This window comes from Hyaena hyaena, unplaced genomic scaffold, assembly GCF_003009895.1.
Source record: "Hyaena hyaena isolate Hyena2069 unplaced genomic scaffold, ASM300989v1 scaffold_766, whole genome shotgun sequence".
Lineage (NCBI taxonomy): Eukaryota > Metazoa > Chordata > Mammalia > Carnivora > Hyaenidae > Hyaena > Hyaena hyaena.
This window is the reverse complement of record NW_024081398.1, coordinates 74,907-90,034: the sequence shown is the minus strand read 5'-3', so window position 1 is coordinate 90,034 and position 15,128 is coordinate 74,907. Positions and strand designations below refer to the sequence as shown.

The 15,128-nt window shown below is 42.7% G+C and overlaps 1 protein-coding gene across 1 annotated transcript; it reads left to right on the top strand.

Moving 5' to 3' along the window:
- The first annotated feature begins 6,304 nt into the window (after positions 1-6,304).
- LOC120221206 (olfactory receptor 10R2-like) lies at positions 6,305-12,156 on the top strand. The gene is made up of 4 exons (XM_039218478.1): positions 6,305-6,339; positions 6,945-7,057; positions 7,871-7,986; positions 11,191-12,156. Exons 1-4 carry the CDS (start codon positions 6,305-6,307, stop codon positions 12,154-12,156), a joined length of 1,230 nt encoding a protein of 409 aa, XP_039074409.1.
- Positions 12,157-15,128: the final 2,972 nt, after the last annotated feature.

The window sequence follows — 15,128 nt, the reverse complement described above, 5'->3', positions numbered from 1 at the left end:
AGTATTTAAGCTAGTCTAAGTCTTTTGGGACAAATTCTCTTAGTTTCCTATTATGTAAGCTTGTCTTGATTTTACTTTCTTTCTTTCTTTTTTTTTTAATGTTTTATTTATTTCTAGGAGAGAGAGAGAGAGAGAGAGCGTGAGCAGGGGAGGGTCAGAGAGAGAGGGAGTCACAGACTGAAACAGGCTCCAGGCTCTGAGCTGGCAGTCAGCACAGAGCCCGACGCGGGGCTCGAACCCACGAACCGAGAGTACATGACCTAAGCGAAAGTCGGACGCTCAACCGACTAAGCCACCCAGGCGCGCCTTCTTGATTTTACTTTCAATCCTAGAATATTTTCTGTGGAAATACAATCCGGAACTGGTAGTTTTATCAATTTTTTTTCTCTTACCACTTTTACATTTCTGCTCCACTGTTTTCTGTCCCTGATTTCATTTTTTTTGGGGAGGTGGCTTTTAAGACATACTGTAAAATTTTTTTTTTCAGTTTGGCTCTGATGCACCAAGGTATAGGTTTCTTCGTATTTACCCTGCTTGAGATTTGTTGGGATTCTTCTTTTATTTAAAAATTTTTAATGCTTATTTATTTTTGAGAGAGACAGAGCGTGAATGGGGGAGGGGCAGAGAATGAGGGAGATGCAGAATCCAAAGTAAGCTCCATGCTCTGAGTTGTCAGCACAGAGCCTGACGCTGGGCTTGAACTCACAAACCATGTGATCATGACCTCAGCTGAAGTCAGATGCTCAACTGACTGAGCCACCCAGGCACCCCTAGATTTGTTTGGATTCTTGAGTCTGTAAATTTATGTCTTGAAGAATATCTGTGAAATTTCTGGCCATTTTTTTTTCAAATAATTTTTCTGCCTTATTCTCTAGCTCATTCCTTCTAGAGCACCAATTACATATGAGTCACACTGATCTGTGTGGTTCCCTGTATGCTTGGGGTTCTGTGTGTCTGTTTTCATTGTATTTCTGTCTCGTTCACACTGAGTCATTTTTTTTTCTTTTTCTTTTGAGAGAGAGAGTATGAGAAGGGGAGGGGCAGAGAGAGAAAATGAGACAGAGAATGCTAAGCAGGCTCCTTGATGTCAGTGAAGAGCCTGACATGGGCTTGAACTCAAGAACTGTGAGATCATGACCTGAGTCAAAGTTGGACTCTTGACCAACTGGGCCACCCAGGTACCCCCATCAAGTCATATTTTAAATCCAAAAATTACTTACAGGACCAGGAAAATATGGCCATTCTCAAGAAAGAAGACAGTCAATATAGACCTACTGAGATGTAATTCAGTGTTGAAATTTTAGGCCAAGATTTTAAACCAGCTCTGATAATTATGTCCAATAATGTATGTAAAATGTTCTTGTAATGAATGGGTCAGCATCCAACAAGTTTCCGAGGAGAAACAGAAACTATGAAAAAAGACTCCCATCCCCCCAAAATGGTAGAACTGAGAATACATTATGTAAAAAAAGAAAAAAAGACTTCAATGCATGAAATTAACATCTGAATGGAGGTAACAGAGGAAGGAAGCAGTGAACATAATTATAGAATGGTAGAAATAACTCTGGGATGGGATGCTTGCATTCTCATTCGGTTAAGTGTCTGACTCTTGATTTCAGCTCAGGTCATGATCTCACGTTTCTTGAGTTCAAATCCTGCATCATGCTCTGTGCTGACAGCTCAGAGCCTGGAGCCTGCTTCAGTTTCTGTGTCTCTCTCTCTCTGCCCCCACCTGGCTCATGCTCTGTCTCTCCTTCTTTCAAAAATGAATAAACATTAAAAAAATTTTTTTTTAAGAGTGACTTATAATTATTATGTTGTAGAGACTTCTGTTAAAATAGTTTGACAATTTGTTGGTGTTTTTAGTTTCAGCAGGCAAATAACTTGGTAGACTAAAACTCAAAATTTGTTCTCTTGGGTGGTGGTTCAAGTCTCCATTTAATTCTTTTAGACTTTGGGCTGCTTCGAGTCTTTCTCACACAGATGGGCTTCAGGGATGAGCTAGACATTTGGACAGAACATATACATGGAATGAAGCGCTCTCTCTCTCTGGTTCTTCCATTTCCAGGATTCTATTCTCACCTCCCAGCATTATGGTTAATCCCAAACTCTATCCCTTGGTTCTTTGTGCTAGGAAGCCTATTGCTTTCCTTTTCGAGTTTTAATTTTTTCATAAACAATGCTGACTGTGACCTTCATTAAAACCGAAAACTTTATCAAGGAGAAGCTTATCATGCTTCCTTCTTCCAGGTGTTGACTACATTCTGAATCTGCCTGCTGCTACCCTATTTTTGGTGCCTTCTGGTAGTTGCCTTTTGTGCTTTTTCCAGATTTTGTAGTAATTATCTTCAGGAGGGTTGATCTAATAGGGACTTACTCAGCTAGACCAGAAGCTGAATTCCTACTTGCCTTTACTTTTAAGAAAGTTTTAACCTCATAATATAAATAAAAATTTTTATGCAATAATTTTCCCCCTAATTACTACTTAATCACTGATGCAGTTGGAAAGTAATGCAGGAAGCAGGACATTACACAAGTATTTTTAGAAAAAAATTAATTAAAAAACTATAAATTATTAGAAAGTTTGAAAGGGTCAAGAGTCTGTCACTTGAATCATTGATTCAAGGACACAGGACAAAAGCTGAAATCTGTAGCCAAGGAGATGTTGATGCTGTCACTATTTTCCTGCTTTCTCTGAATATACCACTTGGGAGCAGAAACTGAATCTAATTCCTACAGTATACTCAGATTCTTACAATTTTGCTTCTCTGTACAAGCAGTATAAAATTGACCTCAGTTTTGCCTCCCATTTTCAGTACAATGAGGAAAACCCAAGGTGGGGGCTGAAGTTGAAATAGTGAAAAAAGGAGAGCTAGGGAAATAGACTGAGTCTGATGATTTCATGGTCTGCTGCCATGGTCTGTGACTCACACTTTGCCTGAGCTAATCTCTTGATGTGCTGATGTATGTTCAGATATGGGCTGATGGATTCCTCTTCGTTTTTATGTACTGAATCCAAGTTAAATTGGATTTTTCCCCCACTTTTTTCAGTACAATAAAACATAATTTACCTAGGAATCATTTTAAGAGTTTCAGTTGAGAGACAAACCCTACCCCCTCCATCCCTCAGCATAGGGCTGGTTAAAAAGGTCTGTGAAGCCAATCACACAGTGCCCCACCTTCTCTTCTATCTAGGAGGAATATTGGTTAAATTCCTTATATAGATGTATAGACCAAATCTCTCAGCCTTTTGAATTGCATCACTAAGAATGGAGGTTTAAGACATTTATCTCCATTTTTATCCTATTATTTGGACAAAGCCAGCTCATGGAGTGAGAAATCTAGCACAAAGAGGCACCTCAGTGGCTCAGTCAGTTAAGCATCTGACTCTTCATTTCAACTTAGGTCAGGATCTCACGGTTTGTGACTTCGAGCCCTGTATCAGGCTCTGAACTGCTTGGGATTCTTTCTCTCCTTCTCTCTATGCCCCTCCCCAGCTCTCTCTGTCCCTACCCAGCTCTCTCTCTCTCTCAAAAAATAATAATAAACATTAAAAAATTAAAAGAAAAATAAATATAGCACAAGGAGTAAAGCCAGGTCAAGTGAAAGAGAGAAAGGGAAAATGATTTATTCAATCAACTTTCCTTCACTCAACAAATACTTATCGAATGCCTATTATATATCAGGCAATGTTCTAGATATGTGGCTTAAACATTTAGAACAGAGGGAAAGACTTCCATGGGGTTGGAAAATAGAGATATAATCATAGACATTATATTGTTTATTAAATAGACAATAATCATAAAGTGTGAGACGTGCTAAAGAAAAGTAAATTATGGGTAAGGACATTTCTCAGAGGTTGATCTCTGAGTCAAGACTCAGCATAACCTGTAATGCAAGTTCTTGAATTGGGCCATAGCTGATCAGATTTGTCATGAACCTACCCATTATTTGCGCTAACAGATTCCCTTTCCTTCTGCTGAATCATATTGTAATTCTTTCTCTTGAAAACCAAATGTACTAACATAACACAGTCTTCTTTTTATAATGTAATTTGAAATATTTTTCTTTTTTCTTTCCATTTTTATTTCTATGATTTGTGTGCAGAGTGTGTTTTGTGTATTCTCTGGATTCTCTAGAGAAACAGAATCAGTAGAATATCCATATATCTTATAGAGACAGATCATCTAGGTGCATCAAATAGATGGACACATAGACATTTATTATAAGGATTTGGCTGAAGCCATTATGGAGGCTGAGAATTCCCATGATCTTCAGTTGGCAGATTGGAAAACCAAGGGAATAATGGTATCATTCCAGTACAACTCTGAACACCTGAGAGCCAGGAAAGCCAGTGGTGTAAATTCCAGTCCATGTGCAGATGCTAAGCCTGGAGACTGTCATGGCTCTATGGTAGTCAGGCTCCGAGAAAGAAACCTCTTCTACTCAGCCTTTTTGTTCAATTCAGACCTTCACTTGACTAGATGAGGCCCACCCACATAGGGGAGTGCAATCTGCTTCTCAGGATGCTGATTCAAATGTGAATCTCATCCAAAAAAAACTCACAGACACACCCAGAATAATATTCAACTAAATATCTGGGTACCACATGGCCCAGTCAAATTTCCATAGAAAAAAATAACCATCATATTTTGTTAGTTTTATATCACATAGTAATTTTATTTTATTTTATTTTTTTTTTACAAATAGTTTATTGTCAAATTAGTTTCCACATAACACCCAGTGCTCATCCCCACAAGTGCCCTCCTCCATGCCCATCCCCCCCTCCCCCCCACATCCATCAGTCCTCAGTTTTTGTCAGCATTCAAGAGTCTCTCATGGTTTGCCTCTCTCCCTTTCCCCCACCATTTCCGCCCTTCTTCTCCCAGTTGGTCCTCTGTTAAGTTCCTCCTAGTCCTCCTATACGTGCACACATATGATATTTGTCCTTCTCTGCCTGACTTATTTCGCTCAGCATAACACCCTCAAGGTCCATCCATGTCGCTACACATGGCCAGATTTCATTGTTTCTCATTGCCATGTAGTATTCCATGGTATAGATAAACCACATCTTCTTGATCCATTCATCTGTTGATGAACACTTAGGCTCTTTCCATGTTTTAGCTATTGTGGAGAGTGCTGCTATGAACATTGGGGTACATGTGCTCCTATGCCTCAGCATTTCACATAGTAATTTTAAAGTTTAACAGCTTCAGGGCCTGGGTGGCTTAGTCAGTTAGGTGTCCCACTTCGGCTCAGGTCATGATCTCACTATTTATGTGTTTAAGCCCTGCATGGGGCTCTGTACTGATGGCTCAGAGCCTGGAACCTGCTTCGGATTCTGTGCCTCTTCTTTCTCTTCCCCTCCCCAACTCATGCTTGCCTTCTCTCTCTCTCATAAATAAATATTTAAAAAATTAAAATTAAAAAAACTTTAACAGCTTCTTCTAACTGCTGCTTTCATTATATAAAACACAAATTCTTTCTTAGTTCAAAACTTCATAACGTTATGACTTAGAAATTTTTATTTTATAGACAGCATATAGATGGAGGGTGTTATGCTGAGTGAAATAAGTCAGGCAGAGAAGGACAAATATCATATGTTTGCATGTATAGGAAGATTAGGAGGACCTTAACTGAGGAACAAGGGGGAGAAAAAGGGGGGAAATGGTGGGGGAAAGGGAGAGAGGCAAACCATGAGAGACTCTTGAATGCTGACAAAAAACTGAGGACTGATGGATGTGGGGGGGAGGAGGGATGGGCATGGAGGAGGGCACTTGTGGGGATGAGCACTGGGTGTTATGTGGAAACTAATTTGACAATAAACTATTTGTAAAAAAAAAAAAAAGAAATTTTTATTTTAACTTTTCTTCTTCGAGATCCCGTGTTTTGAAAAGATTTTAGTTGTACCTTGGTTAGATACTATCTTCTTTTTCTTCCCTTAGTATCTTTTCCCTTCACTTTAATACAATGCAATATTGCAATTTCTTCTTCTCTTCCTCTCTCTTTGGAACAGAAAGGGAAACAATAGAAATGAATATTATTGAGAGCTTCCATCGCACAGAATCCTAAAGATGTAAATATAAAATATAAAAATCCTAAATATAAATATAAAAATTACAATTGCTTTCTGGTCTACCGCCATACCACCCTGAACGCGCCCGATCTCGTCTGATCTCGGAAGAATTGCTTTCTGATGGCAGTTGCTGGAAAATATAACTGAGACCTCTGCTTCCTAGATTCACATTGTTCATACTTGGGGTTTGTGCCTCATAGCAATGCTTCCATGGCCAAGAGAGCCGCCATGATGGTAGTGTGCACCTATGCCTCGGGAGTGAAGTCAGTGGGGGCAGGACACAGCATTTATATACAAAACTGTCCTCAAGACAGAGTGTTTCCATTTGAATTTAGTTTATAATGTGCAATTAGAGCCTGTCCGGGGCTATTGCTTTGATCGCATGCATGGATCACACTGAAGTATTTGAGACGGAATATGTTTCCTCTAAGTTTACTGAAAACCTGAGTTTAAACTCTAATAAAAAAATGGCTATTTAACCTTCTGAAAAGTACCTTCCAGTGCCCGAGGGAGGGACTAAATCCATAACTGTGTGCAAAAGTGATCCTAGAAATGTGACTAAGTGTTTTTCAGATTTCTTCCTGCTCGGGAAACCTTAGAGGTCTTTGAACAGGTGTTGTGCGGCAGCTTGGCCCGCGCCCTGTGCAGAGGTGTCTGTTCAGGAAGATGCACGGGGCGCCCCAGATGTCCCAGAAACCCCGGGATTCAGCAGCTCTTCGGAGGGACTCACGTGCACAGCTGACAATCACTAGGAGCAGCACGAGCTGTTGTCCGATCTCAGCTGGTAGCCTCTGAAAGCGATGTCACTGGAAAGACAAGGAGTCTGAGTCAGGAATGAGCTCATTCAGGAATTTCTGCTGTTGTGCAGGCTGGGAACTGCCAGTAGGAACCTCTCTTCCCAGAGCCGCTCCGGAGCCTGCGGCAGCAGCAACAGCGCCCGCGGGGGCGGACTCCGTGCCAAGTGCTCTCAGACTTCCCCGTGTGAATCACTCATGACTCACGAGGGAAGGGACAGAGGGTGGATGTTATCTCACTGAAGAGGCGGAATGATGATTCCCGGGGAACTTGCAGTGCTGGAAACTGTGTTGACCGAGTCCAGCAATAGAGGAGGGTGACTTTGATCCCCCTTTCCAGTGCCGGAGAGGGGAGCGCGCACACAGATGCAGACCGGGCACCTCGTCGGTTTTTCTCCAGCCCCAGCCATTCTCCTCTGTCTTGGGCCAGGCTATCAGAGAATTGCAGGGAAGATGGGGAGCCTGGGTGGCTCAGTCGGTTAAGCATTGACTCTTGATTTCGGGTCATTCAGCTCAGGCCATGATCTCACCGTGTGTGAGTTCGAGCCCCACGTTGGGCTCTGTGCTGAGAGTGTGGAGCTTGCTTGGATTCTCTGTCTCTCTCTCTCTCAAAATAAAGAAATAAAATTTTTTTTTTTAAAAAAAGAGAAAATTACAGGGAAGAATGAGGATCACTGGAGTCGCCAAGCCCTGGAAGGTATTACACACAAGTGTTGATCCTAATCCCTACCTGTGGGGGTGACACTGATTGGAGATCTTGTCATCTCCAAGGAGCTAGGGAAACTTGCAGTGTCACATCTGTGACCTGCATGTAAACACTCCACCCCTCCCCTCGGCCCCCAAATCTACTCCTGGAGGTCTCGGTGTTCTGCCGGCTAAGACACAGTGCTTCTCTTCTCTCACGCTATGCTCCCACACCCTCTCCTTGGTACAGAAATGTAATCTGTGGGGTTAAGGTGAACCTGGACTAACAGGGAGAACTTTGTTTCTTCTTTTGCAGTGACAGAACAAGACTTGATTTGTGACGGGGATGTGCAGGGAAAGGGCTTCTCCCTCACACAAAAGACCCTGGAAGAGACAGCCCTGGACCCCCTCCCACAGTACGGGTTTGTACATGTACGTCTCTGTCCTTAATCCGCAATGGCTTTCAGCTCCTAACGAGCCACCAGGCAACCTGGGACCAATTGCCAACTAATTGCCAATGTCAGTATTTTTTCCTGTTCTCTTTTTATCCAATTGGACCGGTGAGATTTGAGATCCACGGTGTTTCCTGCACCCTCTTTCCTCATTGTAAGGATTGGAACTGTGCCAGAAATAAAATTGTAAGGATGGCTCCCTCGAGTTTTGGAAAGTATGAATATAAACCAGCATGTTGGGACCAGAGCTAATAAGAGACTGAAGAAAAGTTCTTCAATGATGCTTTAGGGGATACTTCTCAGAATTCTCAACAGAGGAGGTAAGAATACACAGTTTGGGACATTGAGAGGTCAGTAGTAGAAAGGAATAGAATTAAGCCATTTCAGGATAGAAATGATTGTAGTGACATTAATTTAAGTCTCCTTTGATTAGAAGATTTATGAGTGTCCCTGGATTCTAATAGCTGTGTGCTAAGGGAGTTGAGTTATTTTATGTGAGGGATTATGTGAAGATAGTGCTCAGGTCCACTGATAGACAAGTACCAGTCACCAATGATAGTTTTAGAAAAGTTCTAATTATCCCATGAGGTCCAATCTGTCTGTCTCATTAATGATGGTTACAAAGAACATGTAAGGGGAGTAAGGCACACATGTGTATGGTAGCCTGGGAAAATGGGGGACAGTATAGGGCTTTGGGGAGATAAAATAGGGCTTTGGCAACTGAGCTGTGGTAGGCACACGGATGGCTTCAAACCAATGCCATAAAACATGCTTCCCAGAGCTCGTGAAACTGACTCCTTCTCTATCCACCATCCCTGGAAGACTGGTTCTTCTGGGAAATCTTCCCTGGACAGTTGAAAAAGAAAAGGCAACTACTTATGACTCCCCGTCAAGAGTGAGCAAGCGGTCGACATTCAGTTCATTCAGCTTCCATTCCCGAATGTCTCATGAAACTATTCTCCAGTGACAGTGGCAGGCCAGGAAAGTCTAGTAGGTGACAAAGGAGTAAAAGAAGCGAGTGTCTGACTGAGATGTCTTTCCTTACAGACCTTCTGCTGTCCTTAGACCTCACTACCGGAACATTGTGTGGACAGAGCATCTAAACCTCAGAGATGGGAACTGAGGAGGTAAATGAATTACGTTCCTCAGGGAAGATCCTGGCCGTGATCTTTCATTAGCCATCAAGTGATGCATAAAGGGTTTTGAAGAGGAGAATCATAGATAGAAGAACAAAACTGGGGGCGCCTGGGGGGCTCAGTCGGTTGAGCGTCCGACTTCAGCTCAGGTCGTGATCTCACGGTTCATGGGTTTGAATCCGCAATGGGCTCTGTGCTGACAGCCCAGAGCCTGGACCCTGCTTCAGATTCTGTGTCTCTCTCTTTCTCTGCCCCTCCCCTGCTCATGCTCTGTATTTGTCTCTCAAAAATAAATAAACATTAAAAAAAAGAAGAAGAACAAAACTGACACTTGTACTTCTAGCTCTCTGATGAAAGCAAGGGAAGCCAACATGAAAGCACTCAAAGCTGGCCTGGGTGAAGGCAGGGTCGCCCAGGGGTGTGGGATCAGCAGTCAGCTGGAACTGAGCTACATTAGCTAAAGAATTTCATTTTGTAGTCTGCTCCTTGTTTTTCTTGTTTTCAATTATTTGGTCATTCTGGATACGTGTTTATTACTTTATTAAATTTAAACTTTCTTTTAGTTGAGTGGAGGGGAAAGGAGCTGTCCATCCTTTAGTGAGGAGAAATCACAGGGGCTGAACGCTTTGAAAGCAAGTGTGCCCAACGCAGAGCGGAGCTCTGGTGGAAATCTAGGGAAAATGTGCAGAAATATAATGGCTCAGATCGAGGAAAGGTCTGATGGGTCGGATGGATTTCTGTTTGAAGTTTAAAATTACTTACAGGAGGGGTGCCTGGGTGGCTCAGTGGGTTAAGCATCTGACTTTGGCTCAGGCCATGATCTCATGGTTCGCGGGTTCGAGCCCCGTGGAGGGCTCTGTGCTGACAGCTAGCTCAGAGCCTGGAACCTGCTTCAGATTCTATGCCTACCTCTCTCTCTGATCCTTCCCTGCTCACATTGTCTCTATCTCTCTCTCAAAAATAAATAAGACATTAAAAAAATTAAAAAAAAAAAAAAAGGGGGCGCCTGGGTGGCTTAGTCGGTTAGGCGTCCGACTTTCGCTTAGGTCATGATCTCGCGGTTCGTGGGTTCGAGCCCCGCGTCGGGCTCTGTGCTGACTGCCAGCTCAGAGCCTGGAGCCTGTTTCAGAGTCTGTGACTCCCTCTCTCTCTGACCCTCCCCTGCTCACACTGTCTCTCTCTCTCTCTCTCTCTCCTAGAAATAAATAAAAATATTAAAAAAATAAATAAAAAAAAATAAAATTACTTACAGGAGAACTCTAAGTCAGTTTGCTCTTCCTGGCAAAGTGGTAAGCAGGTGGTAAGACCAATATCCTGCCTGACCATAAGAACCTGGTGTTGTTTTAGAGCTATTTCAGTGCACAAAGCCTTTTTCCAACACCCCTCTCTCCAGTGGGTCAAACAGGTTGTGGGATTGGGTCCATATATAAACTAATGTCAACATATTATTATCATCACTAAAAATATGCACAAATAGGAGTCGGGTTTGAACGCTGGCTCAGTAGTTTTTTTAAAATAAAATAGGGTTAAAAAAATAAAAACAGGTGGAGAAACACTTAAAGGGCATCCGAAAGGAAACTTAAGAAGAGCTAGCAACCACTTCTGAAGATGAAACAGCATATGTAACAGAAGCTGACATTTACTAACAGTTTACAATGGATGTGTGCTGTGCAAAATGCTTTCACTTCCTTAAGAAGCCTGGGAGAGAGGCACTGTTAGCATCTTTGTTACAGATGGGAAGACTGAGGCACAGATTGAAACGACAGTGTTGGGATTGTCACACAAGAACTCTTCAGACGCTCCTATTTGAAATAGGCAGTGTGAAAAATGACCTGGACTTAAGCACCATAAGAGATACTGAAATGTCACTGGAAACAGATGTAATCCTGAGTTTTTTGAAACAGTTCTGTAAATTGACATGATCGATAGGGCACTTCTTGCCTGCATTTGCCTTCCTCCTCCTATTAGTGGTTACTCTTTCATAGTGGAATGAACTACCTGCATCCTTCAGGGTAAACAATCTGCTTTTTCATTCCTGTTCTCTGTAGGTCAACCTCAGGGACCAAGTCAGCCAAGCTAATTTCTCCTCTGTCACCGAGTTCTTGCTGCTGGGGTTCTCCAACCTTGGGGAAATCCAGCTCATCCTCTTTGCTATATTTCTGTGCCTGTATCTGATCATTCTCAGCGGGAACATCACTATCATCACTGTCATACGCCTGGATCGCAGCCTCCACGTACCTATGTACTTCTTCCTGGGGATTCTTTCCATCTCTGAGATTTGCTACACTCTTGTCATCCTGCCCAAGATGCTCATAAATCTGTTGTCTCTGCTCAGAACAATCTCCTTTGTCAACTGTGCTGTTCAGATGTTTTTCTTCCTTGGTTTTGCTGTCACTAATTGCATGCTGCTTGGGGTCATGGGGTATGACCGCTATGCAGCCATCTGTCATCCACTCCGGTACCCTATCCTCATGAGCTGGCAGGTGTGTGGACAACTGGCAGCCACTTGCGCTGTGATCGGCTTTTTGTTCTCACTGACAGGCTCCCTCTTAGTCTTTGAGCTCCCTTTCTGTGGCCCCAATAAGATCAACCACTATTTCTGTGACATCTTGCCGGTTATCCAACTTGCGTGTACAGAAACCTACATCAATGAGCTGGTCATCTTCATTGGTGGAGTTGTAGCACTCATGACGCCCCTGACTTTCATCTGCATCTCTTATGGATTCATTGTCCACACCATCTTGAAGATCCCATCGGCCGACGGCAAGCGGAAAGCCTTCTCCACCTGTGCCTCCCACCTCACTGTGGTCATTGTCCACTATGGCTGTGCCTCCTCCATCTACCTGCGGCCCTCAGCCAAGTTCTCATCCAGCAAAGACAGGCTTGTGACAGTGACTTACACAGTTGTGACTCCACTGTTGAACCCCATGGTGTATAGCCTCAGGAACAAGGCCATCCAGATGGCCATTTGGAAAGTGATTAACAGAAGAGGATTTTATCCTAAAGCTCTGTGATGACATGATTTGTGTCTGCGCAACCATCTGAGGACACAGCTCTAATTATAGAGCTGATGGCACTGTCCTGTTCTGTTTACATAGAATGATATAACCTCACAGTACAAGCTTTCCCAGGATATTATTTTAATAGGCATTGTGGAGTGCAGCCGTAAATTTGCGCAGATTGTTAATCAGATACAAGTCTCAAACACTTTTATTTTGATAGTTTTATTTATTTATTTTGGGAGACAGAGTGTGAGTGGGAGAGGGGCAAAAAGAGAGGGAGAGAGAGAACCCCAAACTACATGGGGCTGGACCCCATGAACTGTGCAATCATGCATGAACCTGAGCCAGAATCGAGAGTTGAACACTCAACTGACTGAGGCACCCAGGCGCCCCTCAAATACTTCTAAAGTTGCACAAGTAAGTATTTTGATGTTTTAGAATATTTGAGACTGATTTTATTCTATTCCAGGAAAGACAGGTAACTTGGGTTAGAAAGTTCAACCATCACAGCTTCTCAATGATTCAGGAAAACCTCAGTAGGACCCTTCACAAAAATCATGGGTAATATAGAATACATGTAACTGAAAACTATTACTACAGTCATGAGCTGCCTATGTTGGAAAGCATCCAAGGCTGTCGTTTCTACTGCCCTGTCACTACGGGGTCCCACCTGTAGTGCCCTGGTCCCTGACTGACCTAGTTATAATCTCTGGAGATGCATATCTTGTATCTAATCTCTCACTTACACAGCAGCAACTCAAATATTTGAAGAAGATAGCACGTGTTTCCTTTGCAACACCTTTAACTCAGCCGGTGACTCCTTTGACCTTTACAGTAAATCACAGTTGACAGACCCCTCACAATCCCGGTCATTGTTCTCTGCGTTATTCTCAAAATATTTCCCATTTTGTTAATAGCACTCTTCAAATGGGTCACCAGGAAATGGGTGCAACACTCTAGGTTGGACAGGATAGTCATCTGCCTTGTTCTGGAAGTCAATTTTATACTACAGAGTATTTTAATCTACAGAGGAGACTTTACCCCCCTCTCATTTCTTGGTAATTTCTGTCTCATGTGTGCTCTTTCCAGATTCCTATGTCCTTTAGATTAAAGGGTTTTATGTTGTATTATCCACAGTCCTATCCTTGTGAAGCCTATTTTTGTCAGTTTGGTTTAGTTGTATTATTCAAGGCAATCTCATATTTGTTATTCTCCCCCCCCCCCAAATCTCTGCCTTTAGTCCAGAATATCTGGCTCTTTTCATTCTTTATAACATTAAGCCTACTGGTTATCTCTCTTATAACTCCATGCCATTCCTTCTTATAGATTTGAAGGCTAAACAGTATATGTACTGTGTAGAAACACAATTAACAGTGACTGCATGGATTCTGATACTGATTTATGCCCAATGTATCTATTGTTAGGTACCAATGCCAGCCAAGTGTTCGTTGTGGTGGCTCACGTGCTCACATGTTTCCCATCTTCGTCTTGGGAATCATAGGATACAAGCTCTTCTCCGACATCTGTGAGTTTTAAAGAGGAACCTCTCTTCCTTCCCTTTCTCAAAGTGCACTCTGGGAAAGAATGTCAGATTGGCGGCCCGCAGACAACATGATTTGTGACTCAGTACAAGTCCCCTGTGCTGCAACAGGGCTTGGGCAATCTTCTAAATGTCAGACGGCAGAAGCAGAAGCCTGAGGGAAGTTGGACATGACTTTCTGAAGTGGGATCAGGAACTCTTTTGAGGTTCTTGAAAAGTCCCCTCTATGGTCATAGAGGTAGGTGGCCACAGCTTCGTTCCCAGTCCGGTCTCTCTCACGTCCCCACCACGTCCCTCTTACAAGCCCTTGTTGTGGCAATGATGCCCCATAAAACTTATGCTATTTATGAACTTCTCTTAGAGCTCGTGGTGTACACTTTTTTTAAATTTCTTTTTAAATGTTTTATTTATTTCTGAGAGAGAGAGAGAGAGAGAGCGTGAGCAGGGGAGGGTCGGAGAGAGAGGGAGACACAGAATCCGAAGTGGCTCCAGGCCCTGAGCTAGCTGTCAGCACAGAGCCCAATGCAGGGCTTGAACCCACGAACCATGAGATCATGACCTGAGCTGAAGTCGGACGCTTAACTGACTGAGCCACACAGAAGCCCTGTGATGTACGCTTTATTGTCAAGAGTTCCTTTTTTTCTCCATTTTCACAAAACCCCACTAGGATATTTTTAATATAGCATATGTAGTTTTTTAGATTAAGACGGCAGAAAAGGTGCAGAGGGTAATCTTTCCCAAATCCAGAGATGACGCCAAAAATGGTCCCTTCCCTACAAGACTCTTCGTGCTCCTCAGACCATTTTTCCTCGTTCTACAGTCAGAACTTCAAGCAATCTTACCTGATTATTCCCCTCAGAGTTTCATTATAGCCAGTTGTCCCCTTTAGATGTCAGTTTATATAATAAAAGAGGAGAGGAATTGCTATTTAACTAACTTCTCCATCATTACCTTTGCAGTTAAATGTTGCTGGAGAAAATTGTGTAATAAATCAGATTATTATAATAAACTGATAATCAATATCTTCTAATGAATGCCCAACACTACTTGGTAAAATTTTCGTGTTTTTTTAATGAAAAAAAAAATCAACCTATTCTCTGCAGAAGCCATTGTACATATGCTCACTTCTAATTAAAACATCAGTGAACTGCTCCCTCCACAGCCCTCTCTCTCAGTCCTGCCAGACAGTGCTGCCCCAGGACATTGTATCATACTTTAGGAAAACACACCAGGTGGTGGATTGAAACTCCCTGTTCCTCTCATCACTGACATTGCACATGTACTTGCCCCACAATCATTCCAAGATCGCTTTTCATTCCTGTTACAGCTCAAGGCGCCCCCTTCAGTGTTTTCAAATATACTTCCTTTTCATCTTCCCTGTGTTCTCTTTACTCCCTATTTGGTTCTCCCTGAATCCCTCTCCATGTAACCAGGGCTTCCCCCA

Excerpts from the sequence above, each read along its gene's own strand:
- LOC120221206 (XM_039218478.1), top strand. The coding sequence starts at position 6,305 with ATGATGGTAGTGTGCACCTATGCCTCGGGAGTGAA. Across the intron at positions 7,058-7,870 it reads GTGCTCTCAGACTTCCCCGT|TGACAGAACAAGACTTGATT; the intron begins GTGAATCACTCA and ends CTTCTTTTGCAG. Across the intron at positions 7,987-11,190 it reads CACAGTACGGGTTTGTACAT|GTCAACCTCAGGGACCAAGT; the intron begins GTACGTCTCTGT and ends TGTTCTCTGTAG.